At 40.2% G+C, this 27,267-nt stretch overlaps 1 protein-coding gene across 3 annotated transcripts in view; it reads left to right on the top strand.

The window, feature by feature from the left end:
- OSBPL1A (oxysterol binding protein like 1A) overlaps positions 1-27,267 on the top strand; it is a 76,406-nt gene that overhangs the window by 18,187 nt on the left and 30,952 nt on the right. For all 3 annotated transcript variants that reach the window (XM_061360519.1, XM_061360517.1, XM_061360518.1), the window contains 7 exons: positions 451-524; positions 604-667; positions 1,579-1,680; positions 3,117-3,239; positions 4,355-4,436; positions 7,756-7,862; positions 26,433-26,595. In XM_061360519.1, coding sequence (XP_061216503.1) covers positions 451-524; positions 604-667; positions 1,579-1,680; positions 3,117-3,239; positions 4,355-4,436; positions 7,756-7,862; positions 26,433-26,595 — 715 coding nt within the window. The remainder of the gene's footprint in view (positions 1-450; positions 525-603; positions 668-1,578; positions 1,681-3,116; positions 3,240-4,354; positions 4,437-7,755; positions 7,863-26,432; positions 26,596-27,267) is intronic.

Genomic DNA, 27,267 nt, shown 5'->3' with positions numbered 1-27,267 from the left:
CTTTGAAGTTTGCTTCACTGTAAATTTTGCTATTCACTCACAATTGTAATAAAAGGAACTGATTTAAAACCAGAACTATGTACTGAAGTTTGTGAAAGGTGAAGTGTTGTAGTGGGTATCTCAGAGTGTTTTATAGAGTAGAATTGCCTGGTGATTGTCAATCCCTATATTAAAAAACGCAGTATTTTAATACTTCAGTTTGTACTGAATAGCAGCCTCAACAAAACTCTTGTCTTTAGGTGTTTCCAAAAAGGAAAGTATGTTCTCAGGTTGTTGTGATCAACAAGATGCGTGAAACACAAAATGTCTTCCTGATGACTGCCAGTTTTCTGCAATAGCCTTCAACCTATCAAACTTACTAGGAATAATAACCCTTCCTCTGTTAGCCTTACTTCGTCTTTTTTGTTCTGTGAGGGAGGGTTTTATTTTTTAATAATTTTTTTTTTTTAGAGCTCACGATTTTTTGGTTGGAAACTCTACTGGATAGTTCTAGAACATGGAGTCCTTTCCTGGTACCGGAGACAGTAAGTTCTGCGTTTCAATTTCTGAAAAGCAATTTAAGTAATTCCCATCTTCACTTTACTAAATCTTTTTCTTTCAAAGAACTGATGCAGTGAATAATGATCATCGTCAGGGATGCAAGCATCTAACACAAGCTGTCTGCACGGTAGGAAGTGAAATTACTTATAAATACTGTTGGGGGGGAGGTGTTTATGTGATGGTGATCCAGACACATAGACAGTGAAACTTGAGGTAGGTTGGTAAGCATGCTTTTTCAAGAAGCAGTGGTTCTTGTGAAGCAAATTATTTGTACATGGAAATTGTCCATAAATCTTAAATATCCTATGCTTCTTTCCAAAGTCTTGAAGATTCAAATAAGGCTTCCTAACAGGGTGCTTCTTCAGTTGTGCAAAACAACTGTTTAGAGCATGTGATGAAGAATAGCAAAGCTCTAGTTCCTCCTGTAGCTGTCAGTGGTGACTTGTGACTGATTGTGTAACTTCAGCTGATCTCAGTTGGAGAGCTGATCAATTCTGAATGTGACTTTTGGAAAACTTCCTTAAATTCTTTTATGCCTGTGTGAATCCCTTTTGGAAGGGGTGAACAGAGGAAAAACAGATCAGGTGTCAGAAAGATGAAATGCTTAAGGAAAATGCATTTAAGATCATTTCAGTGCTTTTTCTTCTATAACTATCTTTACAGATTGGCACCACAGGTTCTGCTAAACTATAGTTATGCTCTTACTATATAAAAAGTGACTCCTGCTTTTCTGTATCTACAAATTCCTTAATATTGGTGATCTTATGCCATTGCTGAGATTTTGTCTAAATCAAGTGATGTGAATATATACTATTTTGACATAAACCCCCTGTATATTATCATTCACAATGTGAAGTACAAGACAGCGTGTTTTGTAAAACTATTCTGACCAAGGTTTTTTGGTAACTATAGTTGTTTTGCATCAAAACTGAAGCAAAACCATTTCTGAGTCAAGAGGATTTTTCTACCTTGCTTAAAGGTTTTTCTTTTCTTACTGATACATTATACTAATTTTGTGTGTTCTTCTCATTGCTTTAGGTAAAATCTACAGATAGTTACTTCTTTTCTGTTAGATGTTTTGATGACACTGTTCATCGTTTCAAGATTCCTAAAAATAGCCTTCCATCTCAAACCAGAGAGGTAAGAATGACTCTTTATCAAAGGCTTAAAATATAATAACTTCTGTAATTAATAATTTGCATACTAGTCACTGTAGATGCATTAGTATCAGGTTCAGTATCTTGATCATCAGGACTTGGTAACATAAGTGCAGATAACTGAATCTTGTAGCCTGACTATAGTCTAAATAGCAAAAATGGACAGATTGTCATTCTCTTTAAAATTAGTATCACCTTATTGTCCCGCTCTGTGCCTGTATTATGCTCTGTAGTCTAACTTCCTCTTTTTAACTTCTCCATGTGGTAAATTCCTATTGCAGCTTCTGTTGAACTTTCATGGTTCATTATCCCAAACAAAAGAATGCTTACTGGTACATTCTACTATTAGCCATTCTCCCAGATGACCCTAATAACTTGTATTTTCCTCAAAGGTGGGTCTGAAACAAGAGAGTAACTTTTTTTTTTTTAAGGGCTACTTGTACTATAGTTACTTAATGTACTTCTGTAGGTGTATTAACTGGAGATGAAGTAAGGGTGCAGGCAGGTGGAGTACTGTGTCCACTTCTGGGTTCCCCACTGAGAGACACATGAACATACTGAAGAGAGCCCAACAAAAGGCTGCTAAGATGATTAAAGGAGCCAGAGGATCTCCTATATTGCGAAAGGCTGAGAGAACTGGGACTGCCTGGAGAAGGGAAGGGTTGGGGAATCTTGTCAAGTATGTAAATACTTGGAAGGGAAGGCGCAAAGAGGTCTGGAGCCAGGCTGTCTTCAGTGTGTGCCCTTTGTCTCTGCATGGGCAAAGGGCACACACTGAAATACAGAAAGTTCCCTCCGAACATAAGAAGAAACATAAGGGTGATTGAGCATTGGCAGAAGTTGATCAAAAAGCTTGTGGAACCTCAATCATTGGAGAAATTCAGAAGCCACTGGGACATGGTCCTGGGCAACCATGTGGTTGCCAAGTGGCCCTGCTTTAGCTGGGGGGTTAGACCAGATGACCTCCAGAGGTCCCTGCCAACCTTGGCCATTCTGTGATTTGATGAACAGGAAAAGAATCTGCCTCACTTTTTATAGTGCTTGACGTTTTGTGCACAGAGTTTGTCATGCATAAGGCAGCAGACTTTGTCACAGGGACCTTGCTGTCTGAACAGAAACCCAAAGATGCAAAATACATTCCCTGAAGGCTTAATTGATGTGACTTTTTTGTGACCTTGGGTAGACTGAGGGGTGGGTTACGTTTTGTGTTTGAACTTTAATCAAGTAGGTCTGTAGCACTCTTAACATACTAAAGATAGTCTGTAGTCAATTTTAAACAATCTATTTTCTGCTTATTAAGGTGTCGCAATTTACCAGTGAATGTCACATCAACAGAAAACTTTCATTTTTCTTTTGTACGTATGCATGTATGGGCATTTGTATGAACTCTATGGTTTGTTTTTTCTTTTTTCTACTCAGAGTTGGCTGGAAGCAATAGAAGACCACTCTGCATATAGCACACACTACTGCACACAGGAACAGTTGAGTAGTGATGATGAAGATGATGCAGTACCTGTTACATACCTACAGGATACTCTGAAAGTATGTACAGAATTTGGCTCATGCATCTAGGTGGCTGCAGATTAGTCCTGTTTTGAAATACTTTAGTGTACTTTTAGCTAAAAGTAATGATTTTTTATTCCCATGGATGCATAAATGTCACTTGTATTTGCACTGCTTACTTCAGACTGTATGTGGAAAACGACATGCTTATCATAGCTACAAGGATGTGATTTTCTGTTTTACTAGCCCTACTGCAAGGTAGAAAGTTGCTTGACTCTTCAGCCAGGAGAGGGAGCCTTGTGTACTGTACTTGGAGACACAGAGACTGGAGGATAACAAAGCTAACCTTTAGTGAGCTCTACCTCTATAAAACCGACAATGAAATGGCTTAGAAATGACTCTTAACATCTCAGGTCACATTAGATGTGTTGTAACACTGACTGTTCAGACCTGCAATGAAAGTGAGTCTTCCTTGATAATTCTGGTATTCAGTCTGTGATTAGTGCTTTTTGCTATACATAAACTTCTGAAACCTTTAAGGGAAAGTTGACACTGTAATGCAAAAATCTTCATGTGGCTGAACTCCACATGGCTTGTGCCATACCTTGTGGTACAAGAACTCAAAGTAGCCTTTGTCAGAATACAGAAGATAGCTGGTGGTAGCATTTCTCAGCAGCCTACAGAAGAAGACAGTATTATCTTATAGATAACAGTCTCCAAATTAAAGCGCTGGCTTGGAATATGATCTTGGACTGGATACTTGCAAGTTGCTGTACTTGCCATACATCAATCTACGCATTTGCTTATTTTGACTTCAGGTTTGTCAAAGAATAAGCAAAGGCTCTTCATGGGTTTTCAGACTTCTTAAGAAAGAGGTGGAAATGCAAACGAGGTACATACAACATAGCTTTGGGGTTTGGTTTGCTATGCTAATTTAAAGAGAAACCAGTCAGCAATATAATGTGCAGCAAACTTCTGTTTTGTACTTGAAGTACAAAAGAGAAATTACTTAAAGTAATTTCTTTCAGCTTTAATATATCTGTCACTGGCAGTCTTTGTTAAGATCTAATGCTCTCCAAAGTTAAAAATTTCAGTGCAGTTAAGAGTTCTTAGAACGAGGCACTTCTGAACTAGCTCTCCTTGCTGTCTTTCAGAAAGCACAAGCTTGCCAGCAAAGACTCAGTAAAGAAATTTCAGACTTTCTTGCAATGGCTAAATCTTTGGATGCTACGAAAGGTAAAAGTTACTCTTGTAAAATTCATTTTGTTACCAGGCAACTAATTTTCTCTTTTTAATCAGCACATGCTTTAATGTCATTGAAATTAAATTTTTGTGATCTTGAAAATATACACTGTTTTCATAGAATCATAGAATAGTTAGGGTTGGAAAGACCTTAAGATCATCAAGTTCCAACCCACCTGCCATGGGCAGGGACACCTCGCTCTAAACCATATCACCCAAGGCCTCGTCCAACCTGGCCTTGAACACTGCCAGGGATGAAGCATTCACAACCTCCTTGGGCAACCCATTCCAGTGCCTCACCAACCTCACAGGAAAGAATTTCCTCCTTATATCCAATCTAAACTTCCCCTGTTTAAGTTTTAACCCATTACCCCTTGTCCGATCACTACAGTCCCTAATGAAGAGTCCCTCCCCAGCATCCCTATAGGCCCCCTTCAGATACTGGAAAGCTGCTATGAGGTCTCCACGCAGCCTTCTCTTCTCCAGGCTGAACAGCCCCAACTTTCTCAGCCGATCTTCATATGGGAGGTGCTCCAGTCCCCTGATCATTCTCGTGGCCCTCCTGTGGACTTGTTCCAACACTTCCATGTCCTTTTGATGTTGAGGACACCAGAACTGCACACAATACTCCAAGCGAGGTCTCACGAGAGCAGAATATGATTGGCTTTCTGGGCTGTGAGCACACACTGAAGCCGGCTCATGTTCATTTTCTCATTGACCAGCACCCCCAAGTCCTTCTCCGCAGGGCTGCTCTGAATCTCTTCTCCGCCCAGCCTGTAGCTGTGCCTGGGATTTTCCTCATTAAAAAAAGATTCTAATAAAGTAACATTATAGTAATTGCTAAGAACTAAGATGTCATAGAAGCAACTAAGAAGTAGTTTGAAAAAAATTTTCTTAGTGGCTGTAAATGTAGCAAAAGTGCCTTTAGATACAGTGCTTACTTAGTATCATAGGAATATAACGCAGGGGTTCACTTTCAAGGTTTTAAAACATCTGTGGTTGGTAGCTTACTGGAGCAGAAGTGTCCCAGGAGAGATACAACTTGCTAGCTGTCTTAGTCTAGCTTTCCCCTCAAAAATCGACTTTTTTTGTAGTGAGTAGAAACACAATGGAATCTGAGATATGGTAAAGGGATGATACAGAGCAGCATGTTTCAGGGAACAGCAGGCATTGTGTGATGGGGTATATTCCACAGACTTCTGCCATGAGTTTCATGTCAGATTTGAACTTGTTTGGCTTCATTTTTAATAATTTTTAAATTAACATATACCTGGATTTCTGCACCAAAAATAAAAGTACAGGAATCAAGCTCTTGAGATTAGAATATTTCATTTAATGCCTTAAACATGTACAGAAGTTACTTGCATACTAAACACACAAAGGTGTTCTGCAAGAACATCTAACAGTTGCTTCTTTGAGCCCGAGTCTTAGTTACATACTGTGACTTAAATTTATGAAGCTTAAACTACAGAGTAAGTTATTTATTTGTACAAATAATCTGTAGTCTGTACTAGAATAACAGTTTTGGGAGATGAAAAGTTCTTCCTTCTCCATCCCTGTGCTTTCTCAAAAGGAGTCTAAAATACAGCTTTTTTTTCTTTTCCCCATATGTACTGGGATAAGTTAATGTGTGACATTGACCCATCTTGCACTAACTGAATCTTTATTTCACAAATAAAAGACTTCATAATAGATATTTTATTGGGAAGCCTTAATAATACAATAAAACTGAATTCTTCACAAAAAATCGGTTTGAAAATTAGCATGAGGGGGTAAGTTCCCTTTGGTAGATGTGAGGGCAGTTTCTCCAAGCCAGTACTGCTCATGTGAAGAACCAGTAAGGGCAATTGATTTATTTTTTTTCTCTTTACTAGTAAAGAACTTGAATAACCAAAACCTATAGCAAAGCAAACACAGGTAATCTCTCTTTCTTAGAAACTGCTAATCTTGGCTGATAGCAGTAGTAAATTCCTATTTTCCTCCCAGTGAATGTTTAATTTGATGAGATGGTGAACTGTGTCCAGGCTCAATGTGTAACCTCAACAGGAAAAACTGCTACAGTTCTCCCAGTTCTCACACTGGGCTGATGTGGTATCTTTGAAGTATTTGAGTCCTCTGGCTCCAGAAGAATGCAGATTTGAGTTAAAAGTCTTTCGATGTAGAACTTCTAAAAGCTTTTGAGTAATATAAAAATAGTTATCTTGGCACCTGATGCTTAAACTTCTCTCCCTAAATGTCTCAGTGTGCTATTCTAATGTATCTTTGTAATAATGTATCTTATACATTACAAATAAAGATTTATCCTGCTTCTGCACTCAGTGTGCTGTCCCTTGCTAGATGTTTTTGATAGCTGCTCTAAATAGAGACTCTTAATTCCAGTGTAGTAGTGAACTTCAGTATCAAAGACAACAATCTGTTGATATGTACTGTATCTTGTCATGCACAAGCAGTACAAGTTACAAAATTCAAGAACTATCACTGTCAGACCTCTTTAATCTTTCTTGTTGTGACATGAGCTTGAAACAGCTGAGTTACTAAATGGTGTCAACTGATCCTGGAGTGTGTGGCCACTAAACACCAATTTTAATTGCAATAAGTATGCTTTCTGGGAGAATGGCTTGCTTGACTTACGAGGAATTGGTGCCCACCACAGAACTTCAAAGATGAACTAGAATTTCTACTAGCTGTTTGGGTTATCATGGTTCTAGACATGTAGCCCCTTCTATAAATGGTAATGGAATTTAGAATATAAGGTAGCATTGCCCTGTATTACTTATCCGGAAGATGAGTCCATGAAAATAAGATCACCTTCTCCTTCATTTATTGATCAGTGTCTTTGTAAATCCCCATCTATTTTTTCAAACCTAAATCTCCAGCTGCACTGTGGTAAGCTTTTTCTCTGTATTTCTCATTTTAACTTATCTTAAACCAGTGCCATATCCTTCATATTTAAATTGTCACCTGGCAACTCAGCCTTTTAAATCTAGAAAGTGGTTGAAAGGGGATTGCTGCTAGTCACTTTTTCAGTATATTGCTGACTTAGCTTACTCCCTGTGCTTTCTAAGTCATGCTGAAAGAGAAACTCAGTCCATTAATATGCCATTTATGCCAGTACTGGAGAAAGTATGCAAAAGAAAGAACGTATGTTCCCTCAGTGCTACTTTTGCTTGCCCTTTCCTCACACAGATCTTGCAGTGCACCAGCCTTCCTGTAGACTATGAATGCTATGTCTATATTACTTAAAAGAAAAAAATAATTCAGAGTCCTAGTGTTTACAATGCCCCCCTAACACTACTGATCTTTGGTGTTTCAGGAATATCTTCTCCCATCCTGCAGAAAGTTGATGTGGTCTCTGAAGTATCCCAGAGAACATGTGAGGCCCTGGCTGACTGTCTCAACCTATTTACAAAGCAAGAAGGGGTATGTAGTGTGCTGTATGGGTTTATAAAGGGTTGAATAGCTTAGTGTATTTTGCTAGTTCCCTACTTACCTGTTACAAAAGTAAATTCACAGACCCACAGAATTTCATAGTGTTGGTAAGCTGTCCTTTCACATACTGAATGTGATGAAAACTCGTGCTTCTAGAGTAGCAAAGTTCCTCTAAAAAAGCACATCTTGGTATAGGTGTTTGGAAGAGGCACAGACTTCCTACAAACTACTGCTTGCAATTCAGACTGAATGCTTGAATTCAATAAAGTGGGTGCTTATCTGAAGGTTAAAATATTGAGAATTTTTTTTTTCTTAACTGGGTAACTGAAGTGTTGAACAATATTCTGAATTTATTTTTCAGACCATGTGCTTAGTGGGTGTGCGAATGCTATGTATTGAACTTCTGGCTTTCCCAGTGACAAATATCTTTCATGGTGTTAAACATAATGCAGATGCTTCAATTTGGGAATATATGTCAAACTCATTAATTCCTGGAGTAGGAGGTCTGGTATTTTTCTTCCTTCTCGAAGATACCATAGTACCATGGAATGAGCTTGCCTTCCTGTATTATGGTAACAGTAATCCCTCAGTTAGCCTCTTGCTGTCATCAGTAGGCTGTGTTTCAAAATGAGGTTTGTGTTGGTGCCCATTAGTCTTCCAGTTATTTAAGTGAGCTGCAAACACTGGCTTCATTGTCTAGGTTTAGTTTAAGATTCCCCCCTCACCCCCCCATTCCTTTCCATGCCTTTTTGTCTCCAGTCACGAGTCTCCTAGACTCACTTGAGTCAAGCTCTAGCAGAATGGAACAAGCACTGCTTTTTTACATTGAGTTTTTCCTTTAAGAAAATCTAATATTAAAGTTGCCAGTGCCATTTGTGGATGTGGGGGAAATTGTTACACCAGTGGGTGTATAGTGCTAGTTAGTATTCCTTAATTGTGTTGGCATCTTGCTTCAAGCCAGACTAAAATAGCTTTCCAGAGTGGAGTATTACAAAACATATGGTGAAATTGTATTTCACCTTGCTTGAACTTGGATAATCTCAGTAGGTGTTACAGAGGCCTTATTTTAATCTGGAAGCACACAGATTTGGGCAGAGGGATAGGCTGATGTGTGAACTTGAATTTCCACCATAGCTACTGAAATCAGCTGGTTATGCCAGGAAGATGTGATCCTGGAGAGTTTTGTGCCTTGGTATTTTTAAACCTCCAACTGCTGCAATTCCAGAATATAATGCAGGCTTTTAAAGATGCTATAAGCTTATAAGGAAATTCAGCAATCTCTTCCTGAGACTTTAACCTTTACAAAAAAGTTATGTTCCTTGAGTGTTGATGTCCTGAAACTCACCACACTTGGTTTAGTTTTCTTCTGTAAGATGTTGCCCTACTCTTTGCCATTCAGTGTTGATTTCTAGACTGTAATTCTGTTGGTGTTACAGAAGCAATATATTGGGCTCTGCACTAGCAAGTGATAGGATTCTGATTAAATGCTTTAATATTCCTTCCAAGTATATTGAATGGTAAAGCGTAACTCTAATGTGTCAAGCTCTAATATAAAACACATGTCTAAAATACTCTAAGAGAAAGATCTTTTTTCTTTTTTTCCTTCAGTGTTTCTGTCCTGATCATGGTAGCAGTAATGTAGGCTTAGGTGATGTACATGTTTGGGACCAATTGCCATGAACGCACAGCCCAGGGAAAAACTGGCTGCTGTGAACTTAAAACTGCCAAACCACCTTCATAGAATCATGGAATACCAGGTTGGAAGGGACCTCCAAGGCTCATCTGGTCCAAATTTTCATAGCAAAGCATGACCTAGACTAGATTGCCTAGCACCATGTCCAGCCAAACCTTGAGTGTGGCCACTGGAGAATCCTTCAGGCAGGATAACACTACAACTGCTGTTAAAAGCTGCTTTCCTGCATGTGTTCTTGTGTCTGAGCTTCTCTTGTCAGCTGGACTGTTTGACTGCAGTGGGGGAGACCCAGAGAGGCCTTCTGCTGCCTAGAAAAGAATTACTTGCTCCACAATACCTTTCAACTGGATTGTGCATGTCCCAGGAAATCAGTTTCTCTCTAGAACTGCTTTCTCAAGCTTGGTACTTTTATATCTTGCCTCTTTAAGGAGCATTCTTTTCTCAAACTGTCAGCATACCAGCGGCTACTGCTTGGCTAATGTGGAAAGGTTGCAAACTTAAGGAGAACTACAGCGCATGCACTCTTTACCTTTTAGAGAAAAGTTCGTGTTTGGTATTACCCATCTCTGCGCTGTGTAAGCCGTACCATAACTGTGCAGCAGTCAGCACATGCAACCGCTAATCTAGCACTGAGGGGAAAAACAACCGATATAAAGGTTCAGCTCTCCTCCACTCGCGTTAGAAATGTGTGTAAGCGGGACCCCCGAATGCTCCAGCTGTCCGCCGCCGTGCGGGGCGGGCCGTGCCCCGCCTCGCTGGTGCCGGAGCAGGGCCGGTTCCTCGCTGTCTCCGGCGGGGCCCGCTGCGGTGCCGGCTCCGGGAGAAGGCGTGCCCTCACTGCTCCGCACCGCGTGAGCTGCCGTGCCGCCATAGAGGGGAGCGGGGAAGCGTCCAAAAATAACTTATTGCGGCTGTGGCGGGGCCCCGTGCGGGGCGGCCCCGGCGGGCTCAGGGACCGTCTACCGGGGGGAGTGAGCACAAGGCGGGCGCCCCTGCCCCAGCGGAGGGGCGGGGCGCGGCCTGTCAGGCCGTGTTTACCCGGGCTGGGAGCGGACTCGGTTCCCTGCCGGTTTTGGTTGGTGTTGTTCCCGCTGCCTCTGACGGTGCGCGCCGCCGGGACGCGGAGCAGCGCACGGGCTCTCGCGGGGCGCGCACGACTCCTCCGCCCTGCGCCGCGCTGCGCCGCACCGGGGCATCCGCCCGAGTCCGCGGCGTGGTGCAAGGTGAAGGGGCCGACCCGGCAGGTGCTGCTGCTCCCGCCGATGCTGCAACCCGCGGCCGGGTCTGGGAGCGGCTGCTTGGCCGCCTAGCATCGGCTCCGCGGTACGTACTGTGCGCGGCGCGCTGGGGTTGGGATTCTTTTCTTTCCTGACATTGGGATGAACCCTTCGGTGTCGAGGGTTCTTGTCGGCACGGATAATTCTTGTGGAACGATTGAAGCATGTGAGGGGAAAACGAAGATAATTTGATTGCTCTAATCCGAGTGCGTATTGAGGCGTTCGTGTTGGAAGTAGTGCAACTTGAACCGTTTTCTGCAGTGACTTTGATGCAAGGTTAGTAAGTATTGTTTCAAAGCAGGACTTCTCTTGTACCGTTTCAGGCAGATACCAGGACCTGCATTCTGAAAACAGTTTGATTCTAGTGGTTTTATATCTGAAGGTATTTTTATATAGTTGTAGAAGTTTAACTTACACTAGTGTGCAAAGAATCTTATCTGCTGCATTTTCTGGGTGAGTTTGAGATTTATCTCCAGTACTTGAGCTGCATGCACTGAAGCTGTATGGAACTGGTAGGAAAGGTACTCTTTAGAGAGATCAGCTTTATTGTCAAGTTTGTGTCTTCATTAACTAGTGCTAGGTAAAGTGGGCTGATGGGTGTCTTGGCTCTCCTAAGTCTTGATTTTACCATCAAAGGTTATATCAAACAGTAAATTAAGAGCTTGTATGACTTTAAAACAAGTTATAGGCCGACTTCATTTATAGGCCATGGCTTTGATCTTCTTCCTTTGTTTTGTAGGTGGTGTCATTCTTTCTAGGTTTCTGGTGGTGGGTGTTGTTTTTTTTTGTTTGTTTGTTTGTTTTTTGTTTTGTTTTTTTGTGGGGCTTATTTTGGTTTGGGTTTTTTCTGTTTGTTTGGTTTTTTCTTGTTTTTGTTTTTGTTTGTTTGTTTTTTTCCTTTTTGAAAGTGGATTTGTTTACAAGCTGATGAAAACCCTTACCTGATGAGATAAGGGAGTGAGAAATGTTTCTTCATGGCTTGGCTTAAAAAGTTGTATACTCAGCTAGGTAGAATTCATCATACCAAATGAAGCTTGCCATTTTTAGAGACTTTCAGGTCAGGATGCTGGGGTCGTTGTCCTTGAAGTCAGTTAGCTTTGCCACTGCATAACATGCTCTCTTGTATTTGTATCTAATGTCCTGTCAATAAAAAAAATGCTCACACAGTTCAGCTAGCAGTCTTTGCAAGTTCAGTGTACTGCCTTTGTTTATCTTGTATTTCTTGGAAACATAACAGAATGTCCGAGGGTTAGATGTGTCTGTGTGTGTTCTTGTCATGCATGCCTTTTGGGATCCACATAGTTGTCTTTAATGCGTGTCTGGTTTGTGGTTTCAAAGATACATATGAGCATGGCTGTTATAACTTAATGTACTACCCTACTGGATTGTGGATGGAGAAGGTCCCTATAAGCTGTGTTCAGGTAGCTCCTTAATGGGAGCTTTTTTTATTATCTGTCTCCTTGCGGGGCTGGAGGTGAGAGGAGCAGTGATAGTCTGCAGTCAAGGGAGAGAACTACTGATACGGGCATTCTGAGCAAATGTGTCTAGGAAAGGGCTGGAGTCCATCAGCAGTCTTCTTCTGCCACCTGGTAATATAGTCAGCTACACTGACCTCTGTGAGGTCTTGGGAGCTGTTGGTGTGGGGAGGGAGAGGTGAAGAGGGAGTGAGTCAAAATCAGGGAAGGTAAGAAAGTTAATTTTATGCTTTTTGAGTTAGGTTTTTGGGGAGTGGATTGTGCACTGGCTGGTTGTTGACTAGATTGTTTTACCTAGAGCTGTGGAATCCTTAACCCCTTAAGTCATGAAACCAGTGCCTGTGTTTCTTCCCTCTTTCCTCCTGGGGCTTATGAAACAGGTGACAATTCTGTTTTTTGCTTTTTTCTTTCAAGCACTGGAGCAGAGCATTTCTGTTGTCCATTCTGTCCTGGGGTTCTCACTGAAAGTCATGGAAATCAAGGCAAGACCTCAGTGTGTCAAGGCCTGTAGGCAGTGCCACAAATAATTGAAATGCTGTTCAGCTTGTAAATCTCAGGAAGAAAGGAGAGAAGTTTTCAGACAGTTGAGAGGCTTGAGGTGTGTCTGGATCAAGAAAACCTTTATTGGCTGTATTGAGTCTCTAACTGACTTGACCCTATTTCTCTCCTCCAAATAAGTAGAAATGTACTAGAAATGCTCGGTGCAGCTTGAATCCTGATTGAAAGAAACAAGTTCATTGGAAGTTTCTCTGTGCTCAGGCAGGTGCCCAGGTAAAGACTGATGGGTTTTCCCTTACGCAGAAGAGCATGGGATATAATTGTCATGGAGTTATGTATAGGCATGGCATACAGGAGAACAAAGCTACTGACAGGGAAGTCTTTTGGCACGCTGTGCCTGCTGTTAGAACATTGGCAGTTCTCATCATGCCTTGATGATTCTTGCTGTACTAATTTTTGGGTGCTGTGTATGCATATGTCTTTCACCTGTGCCAAACCTCTAAGGAGATCTTCAAATCGGAGGAACTTGGTAATTCCAATGTTTGTGGATAGCATAGTGTTCTACCTCTGGAAGCATTTCCTTTTTTTTCTGCCATTGTGCTGCAGCCTAGCAGAGGGAAGGCTAACTACAGTTCTGTGAAGACAGCGTCCTTATCAGTACTGTGTAAAGGAAGCAGTTTAGTGAGTCCAACGTATGTAGGAGATAGGGGAGTTAAAGAACATAACTTACTTTCAGAGACTTTCCTAGAGCAGCCAGGATTGAATAGGTCACCACAGTGAGTAGAGAAGCTAAGCAGCAGCCCAGATGGAAGCTTGTTAAAATAACAAATACTGGGACTCCTTTCAGGGAAAAGATAAGTATTACTGCTTTTCTTCTTATAAAAGGGTACTATGTATGTTGACAGAATGTGTAAATTTTCAAGTAGCTGATAAGATCCTTGGTCAAGTGCTACTTAGGAAAGGCTTCTGGGTGGCAGACAGTCCTGGCTGATAGAAGGATGCCTGGATATTACTGTAGGGCTAAATGATGAATGCAACTGGTCTTTGTAATACAGCACAGTCCCAACTTTTTGCTTGTTTTAGTTGTTTATTGTCTTTTTTTTTTTTCTTAAGAGCATGTACTTCAAAAGTTAACATTTTTCTTTGTAGTTTGTGATATCTTTGAATAAAATATGGCAGTGACATACTGATTTCTGGTGAGAGAAAAACTGTTCCTGACTTGTAGCTGTATGGGCCTATGTGAAAGCTGCTCACATAACTTGTCTTAGAGCATTCTCAGTACTGTACTACCCAACTCAAAGCACATTGCTAACATGTTCTTGCACTTTCCAGAGTGGATTAATGCTTTCTCAAAGCTTGGCTTGTAGATTTTATTTTTTTTTTTGTTGGCAGTTGTTAAGCAGCCTTGTGTAAACATAACTTGGAATCCATTCATAGGCCTCTGGGGAAGCACTGTTAAAACGTGCTAGTTTGAAATGAGACTTCTCCTTACTGTTTCTGCAGCTCCCACTCTGAGGTTTACTTCTGAGATCTTGTCTATTACTTGTTTGGGGATTTTTTTAATGCAAAAGCATGGAGAAAAGGGGCTTTGCTGAAGCTGCAGTGGGGAATGATCAAGCGGCAGTCAAGTTTAAAGGGATGGTATTTGATAGAGCAAACTTCTCGAAAACGAATTGGCAATTCAGTTTTCTGTGAATGTATTTGAAAATGATGCTCTTGCCACTAAGCTGATAGAGAAGAAAAAAGAAATATATAATGTGAAAATTTTCTTTCTGTGTTCTTGCTGCTTACTGCTATGATATTGCTGCTTTTCCTCTCCATCGTGCTTGGAAAACAAACTGGAGTGAGAAGGGTTCAAACTTCTGTTGTCACTGATTTCATAATGGGATGTAAAGCTGATCAGCTTATTATCAGAGTTATGGCTTAAGGTGTATCCAATGTGTTTTGGAAGAATGGATGAACAGCATTGTTCTGAAACTTCCTTGCTCCTAATGTATTGTCAGCTAAGGACTGGTAACATTTCAGGAAAAAAATGAAACCACAGAAAACAGGATTTAAGGCTGAATAGTGCCTTACGAGTTAACTTTGTTTGCTGGGATTTTGCGTGTGAGTCTGTGAGATACTTGGCTGCAGCAGCAGTCTGGCTAGGTGGTCTGGTTTTATTTCTCAGCTGCTTAAAACATCAGAATGCTGAACTGGGTAACTGCAGTCACATATGTTTGCTAATTCTCTGGAGGTATATTTTCTCTCTTGACCTTTCTTTAAACACAGGGTTTTTATAATGTCTTTTTTTTCCCCTCTAAAGCTGGTAAAAACTAGTTCCTTAGAATTAATAATTAAAAATATTTCTACGCATACGAATTTAAAACAAATTTTAATTTTAAACAAATTTAATGTAGCCTGTCCAGTACTGGATATTAACACGTTCTTTGAGGTAGATATGATGTTTAACTGTTTATTACCTATATGTTGTTCTAAAGGTATTATCTCTGAGTAGCATAAGTAACTTAAGGCTTCATATCATTAACTGTTGTCAAATCCTCTTAAATTTGCCGTGTGGTGGCATTTTTTGCATGCTTTAATTGGTTTCCTTAAATGTCAGTGATTTCAAATGTCTTGCCTTATGGCCTGGTAGGCTGTCCATGCGCAGTTGTGAGGTTGAGTGTAAAATTACTTTCCTGGTGTTCTTTGCAGTGTTTTTAGTTGGTGTATTTTAGTCACTTCTAGTTCCATGTGGAGTTCTTCTTTGTTTGGTTGCTTTGTTGTTGTCTTTTTTTTTTTTAAACTTAAACTTTACCTGGCCACAGTCTTGTCTTTCAACCCAAAGTGCCTTTTTTTCCACTTTTTTATTCAATGACACCTTAGAGCTCATAACCATTTTTATAACAGGTAAGGCATAGTGGAATTTGACCTCTTGTCTGGTTTTTTTTTTTGAATCTCATGAACCAAACATGTACTTATTGGCCTCCCTCTTCCCCCCCAGCCAGCCAGTGACTTTAAAAGCTTTTTTGGTTTTATTATTAATATTCTGAAATGTATTACCTATGCTTGTTATGCTGCCCAGTGAAGAAATGCATCAGTATAATGCTGACTGCTGAGTCACTGAGGTTATCACTAGAATTAGTAAAAGGGCTGTGTTTAAGAAGTGTTTATGTATTGAAAATAAATCACTGTTCCTACAGTTTTCCTTGAAGGTACATGCCAGTCCTGGTCAACTAGGAATGTGAGTAAACTTTTTCTCCAGTTTTTATATTGTTCTTGACATCATCCACTTTTAAATGCATCCATAATATCCTTTAAAAATAAATATGTTATGTACAAATGGGAAATGCAGGCCTATGCTATCCTATAAGGATAGTTGATAGGCATACACAAAGCAAATGATGATTCATTTATAGTAAAGAGCTGAGCTGAATGTTGCTGCGAAGGAGTGGTAAGGTAGAGAGCCTCTTACGTATAAAGTTATTTGTATTGAATATCCTGAAGAGTCCAGTATAAGAGGATGCCTAGCTTTGATGTAATCATAGCCCTCATCTGAGTATCTCATCTTTGTTGGGAGCAACGCCCATGCTGTGCTTACTTTACATAGTTTTATGTTAAGCTGCTAGTAAGGTAACTGTGGACTCAGTGATTTTGATTAGAAATGTTTTCCCTCTCTCATACTTGTTGCTGCTACATTATTAATGTTAAAACTTGGACATCAATGCAATAACTCTGGGATCCATAGGTACACTAGGAGACTTACAAAATGGCTTTAAAACATACCTATTTGAAGGAAGTGTGCGGCATACATCATAACATAGGGGTACTCTTTAGTTTAGAACAGTTTAGTTACAGAAGCAAGCTATGAACTTCATCTGCTTTAGAGAATTTTGTGCTGCCAAATCTACACCACTTCCACAATGTAAGCTTGTTCAGGTATGTTGTTTGACCCTTGAACAGAAATACAGCTTCCTGCTAATCTTGAACTAATGGTGTTGCTATTGCAGGTCCCTTTTTCGAGTTGAGAACTATGGTGAGAGAAAGGTTAGGCAGAAAAAATGATTCTTGCCTTGTATGGAAGCATTTAGTTTAGCTTGTCAGAACATCAGCCTCTCTAAGCCTTGTACAGGTCTATTGTAGCAGAAAAGCGCCTGCAGGAGCTTGGAGGGTGAACTGAAAGACGTGAACTAATGGGACGTAGTCATACATGCAAATTTTATCATCATGGTAGGGAATAAACTCAAATTGTCAAGATAATGGTATAGCTCCTCTAGATAATGTGATAATCCATGTATGTTAGTAGTTTATACCTTTCTGGAAATGCCAAGAAGGTTATTAATTGTGAAAACATTCCATGCTATGAATGCAAATTGGATTGTCTGTTGTTCCAGTGAAACACCTTGCTGCAAGGTCAGACAAATGAAATTGAGGTGAAAATGAGCTGGCTGAGCCTTTTAGACAGCTTGAAACTTTAGTTGCATCTGTGCTTTATGGATAGCAGAAATCTGGTTTTATCTGACCTGCATCTCTTCCAGGTCTAAAGTCACGTTTCAGGCTAAGGGCTGAACAGTAGCCTCACACAAGGTTCCCAGCGTGGAGCTTGTGGCATAGACAACTGGCTTCAGAAGTGTTAATATTTTAATAGGAAGCTGGTTTCACTCTTGAGTCAACAACACATCCAGTTGTGTAGCAGCACTAGTAAGCCAGAAAGAGCCAACAAAAACATAGGAAAAACATGACAGTTGCTTCAAAAGAGAAAAGATTAGTATATGTATTCACTGTCATCCAACTGAGTAGTTTGGGGAGGGGATACAAAGAGGTTGATCAAAGTAATCAGTGTATACCGAAAAATACTTAAGGGAAGTAGTTACATCAAAACTGCCTTAAGGTCTATTTTCAAAACAGTCCTTAAGAATAAAAAGGAAACGTTTCCTGTGTGTGTTCTTAAGAACCCTTACATCTTTAAGTCTGGTCTCCCTGTTTGTGAGACTAAGCAAACTTCAAAGATGTCCAGAGTCTCTCAAAGGGAAAAGACATCAGAAAAAAAGACCCTACTAGATCTGAAAACATGCAGTGCTCTACTGGTCTAGTCGTGTTAGCATCAGTATAATGTCAGCTTAAATAAGGCCCTTAGTTCAGGTAAGGTTACTTGTGGCACACGCCTATGAGGTAACAGAAGCTTAATCACACTAGAGCAGCAAAACATCTTTGGGATGTGGTGGCGGGTGTTTTGGGGTTGTTTTTTTTGTTTGTTTGGTTTTTGGTTTTTTTTTCTTGGTCTTTTCCTGGTAATCTTGTATCTCTGCAACTTGAAACGAGCTTCTCCACCATGTACAGCACTGCTGATGTCATTCAGTCCTGGCTTGTTTTGGCATAAGTGATTGGCAGACGTGAATAGCAGCCATATTTCATTTCAGCTTAACTCGGAATAGAAACGATACTTAACAGAAAAATGACAAAATCAGAAGGCTTTTGTTTGAACTCTTGAGACTTCACTAGTTGTTATAATACTGGAACACAAGTAGGGACAGAACGCACTCTGAAAACTGGGAACTTCTGCAGCTCTCAAACATAAGTAGATTTCATGAGATTCATCGTTTTACAGGCAAGTTGTCTAATTAAAATGTAAGATACTTTTGAGAGGAAGACTTGGAATTGCCATTATCTCACTTTAGAAACAAACCAGAAAAAGCTCTGTCAGTTCTTGACTGGTGCAGGATCACTTTGAAAAAAGCAGGTGTTTTTTTTTCTGATAAAAAAGCTTAACCCCAAGCTTTTAAGCTAAAACCATCTTTCTAGTCTGCCATCAGAAATTAAGTATTTGCAGTTTGCTGTTGAAGTCCTAGGTGGGTTTTTTTGGCTCAGAACTTCAATGTTCTCAGCTGGTTAAAACTGCTGTGCTTCATCAGTCTCTGAATAAACTAACATAGCCAAATGTGGAAATGGGAGAGGGAAAGGAAGGCAGCAAGGTCCATGTTGAGGAGGACATGTCAGTGCCTTAGGAGGAAAAGTGGTAAGCAGTCTTTGTCCCTAACATGTGGACAGTTGAGAAACCATTAATCCAGGTGGTCTTGAATTATGAACCTTTATGACAGGTTTGTATGTTGGACAGAGGGTGATGACTGCGCTCGGCATCTCCAGCTCTTCTCTTGAATAACAGTTCTCTTACTGCCTTGATGTCTGTATGTGTTGGTTGACATGATCCTGCCAAAGTCTTGAGTTTCTTCTGTGTGGCTAATACCTTGGCTCTTGCTTCTAGCAGTGGTTCCGCTGTCTTTTCCCAGGTTTTGTAATTATATCTAGTCCTTTCCTTCATTAGCAGAACTTTATTATTTTAATAAATATAGGGAAATATAACTCTGTACTCAGGAGAAATGAGGTGTAGTCTTTCCAAATCAGCCTTGCTAAAATCCTTCTCATGAATTTTTGAGGTGACCGTTTGTAGTTGACTGACAGTGATTCCTTGTGTTTATCTGGGGAAGGATTGAGGCAGTCTTATAACTTGATTTACAAAGTCTTTGGTTTCTTTTATAGGCTTTGAGTTGGGGTGTAAGTAGAGAGATTACCAGTCAAATGGGTAGGTATGGGGTTTGCTTGTGTGTATGGGGTCTTTCAGCCTTTGTACAAAAAGGAACTTTATTGGCATTTTCCTATATATATGTCTGAAAGAAAGCAAAATATTATGTTAGCCTTCTGGGTTTATCTTTTGAATTTAATGATTGTTGTCAGATATGGTACTCTGATGCTATAGCTGTAGAGTCAGTTGGCCAGGCTTCTGAGATGAAGACTGATGCTGTCTTGTGATACAGTAAGTAACCCTTTACCTATCATCAGTGAGCTCAGCTTACCTCCTTGATTAACTGATCACATCTTGTTTTGCATTTCAGTAGTTGCAGTAGCAGTAGTTCAGGTCACTGGCAAGTGCTATCTAACTATTCTATTTTTAACTGGAGATCTGATAGATCTCTGAAGCTGGGTAAATGGTAAGCTTAGAGCAGAGAGAGAAAACCTGAGCAAGAAACGATGGTTGAAGTAAAGCATGACTTTTTTGGATCAGTCCTCCGTACCCTGGAGTTAGACAAAGGCTATAAGGAAGTTTACAAGAGATAGTTTACTCCAGCAAATTAAGTTACGATACAAGGCCTTAACATAAGGTAGCAGATGTTTATTGCAAGTTTCTTGTAGTTGATGGTGATGGTTGGTGGTGAATCAGAGGGGGACTGTGTGGAAAGGCCTACGTGTAAACAGATAAGAACTCTAAAAGTTTTACATAAAATATTTACATGTTTTAGGGCTTTCGGAGTTTGGCGAAGTGTTCATTAAGCTGACTGCATCTGTTTGGGAACACTTTGTTTTTGCTTTAGCGTGAGCTGTCACACTTGCAGTTTTAGGATGTGTCATAGGAATATTCATAAAGCATTTGTTCCTTTCTCTAGTAACTCAGATACCTGAGGTGTGCTTGCAAAGAAAAATAATGAAACTGAAACTGTTCCTGTTTTGGGGGGTTGGAGGGAGGGTTGGGAGAAAAGCAGAATTATACATATTCATATCGTACACTAATGCCTGCGTAGTGGGAGTTAAGTCCCATGAGTAGAAGTAAAAATCAAGCCTGTTTTAAAATTTATTGTCTTTCTGGAAAACTTCCTCTACTGAAGCTCAAATGTGGTTAAGACTAGAGAACTGTGCGTGAGAGGAACTGGTTTCAGTTCTCACTTTGTTAGCAGCTTAAGCAATAACGTTTCCCTGCCCTAGTTAGCAAAAAATCTAAAAGGTCTTTTTTTATAGAAGCATATCCTGTAGAACTAGTGCTGTGGTAGCATGCTTCAGAGTTTGCTAGCAAAATATGTAGAAGTCCTCAATTTCTAAACAGATAGGCCTTCGGGAAGATACTCAGAATCTTTCACATTTCTTCCATGATGAAAAGGCAGATTTTCTTCAGGATGTGGAGGAAGACCTGACTCTTCTTGAAACTACATAGTTCTCATTCTACATTAAATGTAAAAGAATAAAAGATTTACTCAGCACTAGTTTAAACTGGTCACTACAAAGAGCTGGCTTGTGCAGAGAGGCACTAGAAATAGGGACTGTATTGTACTAACAGTAAAATTGCAACTATGTGAGCTTGTCTGTTAGAATAGACAAACAGTGTACATATCAAACTGTGCATTGAGGTTGTGATTTGCACTGTTAGCCTCAGGTTTTTGGCAGGGGTTTTTGTTTGGTAGGAAGGTCACAGAATAAGGGAAGTGATCGTTGCACTGAATTCCAGTGCTTGCTGTATCTTTCCTTTGTGTGATGTGTTACGCAGAGCTTTGTAGGTTCTGTCTTTCAGGGTGGTGTGTCCTCTTTGAGTAGCTGACCTGGGAAACTAGCAGTTTCATATAAGCAGATGTAGTGTGAAAGAAATGACAGGTTTTATTGGCATTTACTTCATTACAGAAAGCAGGATTACGTTTCCTAATGTGAGGAGAAGTCCCCAGAAAACTGTCAGTTCTACTGTAGCAGCATTTTTCTAATTCCTTAGTTACATGTTAATTTTCAGCCGGGTGTGAGACTAGCCCTTAGCTTGCTACTGAAATTTACACCTTGAGTCTGTGCTTGGTGGCAGATGTCCCATAAGCAGTGACGTTTCTGGGAGGATGGAATTTCTATGGCAGTTGGACAAAGTCATTCATTTTTGAAAACCAAAACCCCACTTCCGAGTAGTCGGCAAGACTGGTGAGGCAGTGGCACAGGCTGCACTCTGGGCTCAGCTTACTGCAGAGCAGGACTGGTACGTGGTGTACTGACAATGCATCAGAATCTGGCTTCAGATCCCCTGGTGGTTGCTATGTGAAAGAGGTGGTTCTTCCTTCCTACACAACTCTAAAGTCTGCATATTTGGGCATTCTTATTCTAACACTGAAGTTGAGGGGAAAGTAAAATGCAACTAAATCACACTGCAGTGTTGTGAAGTCTGTCTTCTCTCTCAGTTCAGGAGAGTCTAGAACTAAGGTATGTTGTCCTTTAATTTACTATTCTAATGCTAAAGGCAGGTAGCTGTACATATTGTTGAGGTGTCTCTATTTGTTGTATGCCTTGCTTGCTATGTGTTGTTTTTAGGACTTACTTGCAGTTGCAGTAGCATGTAGCTGAGATGATCATTTATTAGCTGGGCATGCAGTGGTGTGACCCTTTCCTACCCCACAAAAGTGCCTCTGTTGTTGGGCATTAAAGTAAAAACATCCAGCACCAAACAAAGCAAGTATTTTGTGTATTGTGCTGAGATGTCTTCAGGATGGACAGAGAAGCCTTGGTTACAGCCTGTGCCAGTAGAGTTCAAGACTTCAGGCTTTAAAAAAACAGGGTGGGGGTGAGGGAAATAGTGGTTTGGTGCAATTACTGGTCTCTCACCTATCTTGTGGATGCTGGGGGTACAGAAAGGAATGGGTCTGTTGTTTGTTATACACAGATAAGCTTTTTGATATTTTGGAATAGGCATGTGAACTTTCTGCTAGTAATACACAGTGAAGGAGTTAACTTTTAAAACATCCTCTTGTGCTTAGCAGAATTTCTAATGACATGGAAAGACAATAGAAGTGCTGCAAATAGCTTGTTGCTTTCCTTTAAAAAAAAAAAATAGAGGTCTGGCTGCTAAAATAATTATACTACTTAAGCTCCCACTTCAGTGGTTACAGCCTGAGGGACTCAATTTATGGGAAGCTGTTGGAAAGAGATTCCCGTTCAGTTAAACCAGAACTTGGATATCAAACCTTTTCAGCTGGAGAAGTGGTTTTTTTATAGATTGTTGTGCTGACCTAGATCCTGAAGTCTTGGTGGTTCTGTGTCAGTGTATCAGGTTATAGCTGAGTCTGTAGCTGTAAGATTGAATGATTGTTTACTTCTGTGAGACAAAGTTAGATAGTTTCCATCAATAATTATGAATCTGAAGTTTCACTATAGTAATAATCTCTTTAGAGATTAAGAAGACTGATCTTAACTGTCTTTGTCTAACAGCGCAAGCACAAGCCCAACTTTATTGGTAACTGTAATTGTACTTGTGCAGAATAGCTCCTGACAAGGAGAAGGTAGGAAGCCTGATCAGTTGAACACTGGGAACTTGGCTGAGCTCATGTCAGGCTTGCTAGAGTGCTCTGTACTGCTGTCCCTGTGAAGCTCAGTGGGAAGCTTGTGATGCTGATGGTGGTACTGGCATTGTGGGGACCAACGACAAGGATCAAAAAGAAAAAAGCTATTCCGTAGCTGGAGGATGAGGACTGAACCCAATATGATGTGAACTGCCATCTGTCTCAGCTCAGGCACCACTACTAAAGGTACAGAAATCATGACTGTATCACAAGCTGCGCCTTATTCAGGTTGCAGTAAAATGTCTCTTCTGATATCTTCCTGTATATGCTCAGGTTGGATTTCCAGAGCTGTGTATTTGGATACCTGCATCATTTTGGTGTGGTATTTACTACCTTGTTCTAAATACTTGTGTTACTGTGTGCAATAGTGTCATATTCAAGTAATGCAACTTAACAAAATCGTCTGATATTCCACTGAAAAATGTTGGTTTATCTTCGTCCAGTTCGATAGATTGTAGTGTGAAAGCAGGTGTTTTCTTCATTGTTTTTTGTTCATCTTTCTTCATTATATATAGATCCTAAGGATTCTGTGTTAATAAACATTTTCAAAACTAGTTTTGAAGTTCCTTCTCTAATCTTGCTGTTGTTTTTCTGTCGGAACACAGAAGAAAGACAGGATGGGCAAGAAAAAACTTCTAGAAAAGGGATAAAGCTGAAGTGTCATATCCAAAAATGGTGGTGAAGTAGCCAGGAAGATGAAATAGTTCACCTCAGAACTTTATCATAGACCATGTCTTGTGAATGCAAAATAAAGTATGGCAAAATTATGCATAATGGCAACCTACATGCATTTTGGAAAAAACTGTCACTCAACTGTTCAATCCTGTTGTTCAACAAACCTGTACTTTGAAAATAGTGACAATCTGCCTGTATATTCCGTGCTAAGCTTTAATTGTTATTTAGTTATTTATAGTTCTCAACATTGACACTGTGGAACTGTTATGATGCTTAAGGACACAGTGTAGGTACACAAAGTATTTCCAGACCACTACCTTCAAAGAGCTGCTACTGTAAACTCTTACCCTTCACCAGGTACTGGGCTATAGAGGTTTGCAAGAGCCCACCCCTTGGCTCTCTGAATGTGTGTGTGTCCATTCCACAAGCTCAGTAGTGTTGACAGAAGTTTTATATTGGACTTCAGCCTCCAGCCCCCAAGTACTGAATTAAGGTTGCTTTAAAACCAGTTCGTTCACATAGGAATTAGTATCCCAGAGGTTACAAGCAACAAAGTTAAACACATTTCCTTTTTTCCTTAGCCTCTAGCCTCTGGCTAGCATCCTGCTCCTTATGTAACAGGTGAAAAAGCTTTGTTTTGTTACCAACTAGTAGCGTGTAATTGCTCTATTAGTCATTGTTTGGCAGCTAGGAAGCCTGGAAGTGCACAGAAAAAAGTTAACCTGACTGTAAAGCTGGCTATTTATTTTCCAAAAATTGACTTTATTTCTAGTACACCTGCAATTCTGCATAGCTCTCCATTATAATAGGGCAGAGGAACCTTCAAGTCAGTAAAAGATTATTTTGGGAGGAGGCGTGGTATCTTAAGCCTGTGTCTGTTGTTACTACTTTAGTCACACTGCTGTGCTTTTAGAGTTTGCAAGCAAAGGATCATCTGGGCTTTGATAGATAGATTTTGATTTATTTTTTTTTTTTTCAGTTAGCTGTTAAATAACATTGAAAATAGTTTTAGGTAGGGCTTTAAATAATTTATAAAAACAAAATATTAGAGCATAAAGGCATCAAGTTCAGTGCTGCAAATTTGCAAATCTCATTTTCATAGCTCACTTTACTTTTCTGTTTAATGAGCAAAAAGTATCATTTTATTTTGTCATCCACTCTCCATCTTGGAAGAGCAAAATACTGATGCTCTTTCTCTAAATTGACATTTTCTTGACTGTTTGTTAGCATACAAAAGGTAAGCCCTGCAGAAGGGCTTAGTAACAAATTTTTGCATGTCTGGTTTGTATGAAACATTGCAGTAATAACTGACTTGGTTGGTACTGTCAGAGTGAACTTTAAATGAAAGTGACAGTAACTAGTCCAGACCATTTCTTTCATTTTGTTCAGGGTAAAACTATTAGACAATGAGTGACTTACTGGTTTTATTGTTTTCAATGAGCAATCCAATTTTATACTCTTTTAATTAGAATTTAATTGCATTGCCCCTTATACTCAGAGCCTGGCAGCCAAACCAGCTGCTTTAGTATTTGACACAACTAAGGGGATGAAAATTTCTTCCATAAATCTTTCTCCAGAGGGTATGTTGCTGCCAGCATAGAAACTTCTCTGTGGCAAATCTGAAGTGGCAAATCTGCTTTAATATCTCTTTTCAAGCCTCTGAATTTGTGCCTGACTGTGCATCTGCTATTTGAGTGGTTGTTATAACTGAGGGGGCTGAAGCCTCCAAAGTAAAGCTTTAATGTAAAATGTAACCAGATAGGACATAAGAACAGATCTCGAATTAGATTCAAAAAAGTGATGTTGGTGTGTGTGTAAGTTGTCCCTGTAACTGTTCCAAGAGATTAATTATCATGCCCTTGCATGCTTTTAGTGGAGGGGAATTTAGCATTGTAAACTGACCTTTGAGAGTAAACCAGAGGACAAGGCAGGGGTTGGGGATGCTTTTAAAAAAGTGACTGAAGGGGAGGATGAAAGAGAAAGGAAAAGAATCAGTGGTTTAGGGACTGAGCTAGTAGCGTATTGAAGCATTGCTTGGCTGGGAGAAGAGGCCCTTCAGTTACAGCCCTCTTCCCTTCCCTGACAGAAAGAGGAGGTGGGGAAGCACCACCAAAAAAAACCCAAGGAGGAAATAGGAAGGACATGGTGCTCTCCCATTACTAGTCCTGGACTCAAAATGTGGATAACATCATCCTTCCTGTAGCCAATTGCATGTGTGGGCTTAAAAAAGCCGTCCACCATCTGGTGGCTGGGCTGCTTTTTTTTGTCAGCTTCTGGCTCCTCTGTAAACTGTTTTGGGAGTGAGGAGGGAGAGCTGTTTATACTGATGTTAAATCAGTAGGGGAATCTCTTTTTTAACCTCCTGTAATCCTCAGGGTTAAATGTTTTCAGATCATTGTTCAGTTGCAGTTATTTGTAGCTGGTATTCACATTTGCTCTGTAATTCAATTTAGATGATGCTGCTTGGCCCAAATTAGAGCAGACTAGTACAAGGAGCTTGGTGCGTGTGGAAAACAATTACTAACTCTGTAGTTAAGGTCATCCAAGTAGAGCAGGAAATATTTCTCCCCAGTTTTAAGGTATGGTTTTCTGGTTTGAATTTGCTTGTGGAAGTGTGATTTATACTGTCAGCTGAGAAATCAGACATAAGATCTGCTGAAAATGCTGAGCAATAACCTTATTGTTGTCACAAAAATACTGTAACATTAATCTGTGTAGTTTCAGTTCCAGCTGTTTGCCAGTTATTTATTTATTTGAGTCTATTTTCTGAATAGCTTCCAGCTGCACATTCTTCAGAGAGATGAGATTTTATTCATACATGTATCTACTTATAGGTGAGGAATTTGAAACTGGAGCATGAGCAGGAGAAAAACAAGATCTTGTCAGAAGCATTAGAGACACTAGCTACTGAACACCATGAACTAGAGCAGTCGCTGGTTAAGGGATCTCCACCTCTCAGCATCATCAGTGAGGAGCAGTTCTATGATGCTGTTTCAGGTAAGTAGGGACGTCCAGAATGCGAGTGCATAGCCAGAACGTGTGTGGTGAATGCGTTGCGGGGAGGTGAGGGATGGGAAGAGTCCCACTTGTCAGTGAAGTCTCTGCCTTTCTAATGTGGAACTAATTTTAGGAGAATGCTTCATGTGCAGCTTTTAGTAGCCCGCTGAAAATTTTCTTGCGTTCACCTGTAGAATTGTGTGGTTTCACCCTAGCATGACCAAAAATACCCCATGAAAACCGCAGAGCAGTCATGAAAGGTCTGATTGCTTGGGTGTCTACGCCCTTTTTTAAAATAGCAAAACTCAAGGCTCCTATTTTAGATGTAACTGTATCTGATAGTCTTCTGACTTGCTTTCTCCATGATGGTGGGTGTTTTTTCTTTTGTTTTATTAAGATCAGTCCATAAAAATCCCTGCTTTTGAGGGATAATGAGGTTAATAAAGGCTTGTACTATTTTTATTTTGTGTACCATAGCACAGATAGACTAAAAGGATGAATCGAAGTCCTTTGTGCATTTCTGAAATAGCTTTTCTTCCCCTGTCTGCTCTTCAGTTTAGTATCTTTCATATTTGCATGTGCAGACCAAGGAAATAGTGATTTTAGAAAACTCTGAACTGCGCAAGATAATTACAACACACATTTGTATAGAGAGGCTGTACAGTACAGGCT

Source organism: Neopsephotus bourkii, unplaced genomic scaffold (assembly GCF_033783945.1).
Source record: "Neopsephotus bourkii isolate Nb327-2 ecotype Australia unplaced genomic scaffold, CSIRO-AGI_Nbou_v1 NB_1027, whole genome shotgun sequence".
NCBI lineage: Eukaryota > Metazoa > Chordata > Aves > Psittaciformes > Psittacidae > Neopsephotus > Neopsephotus bourkii.
The sequence above is the reverse complement of the archived record's forward strand: the minus strand, read 5'-3'. Positions and strand labels throughout refer to the sequence as shown.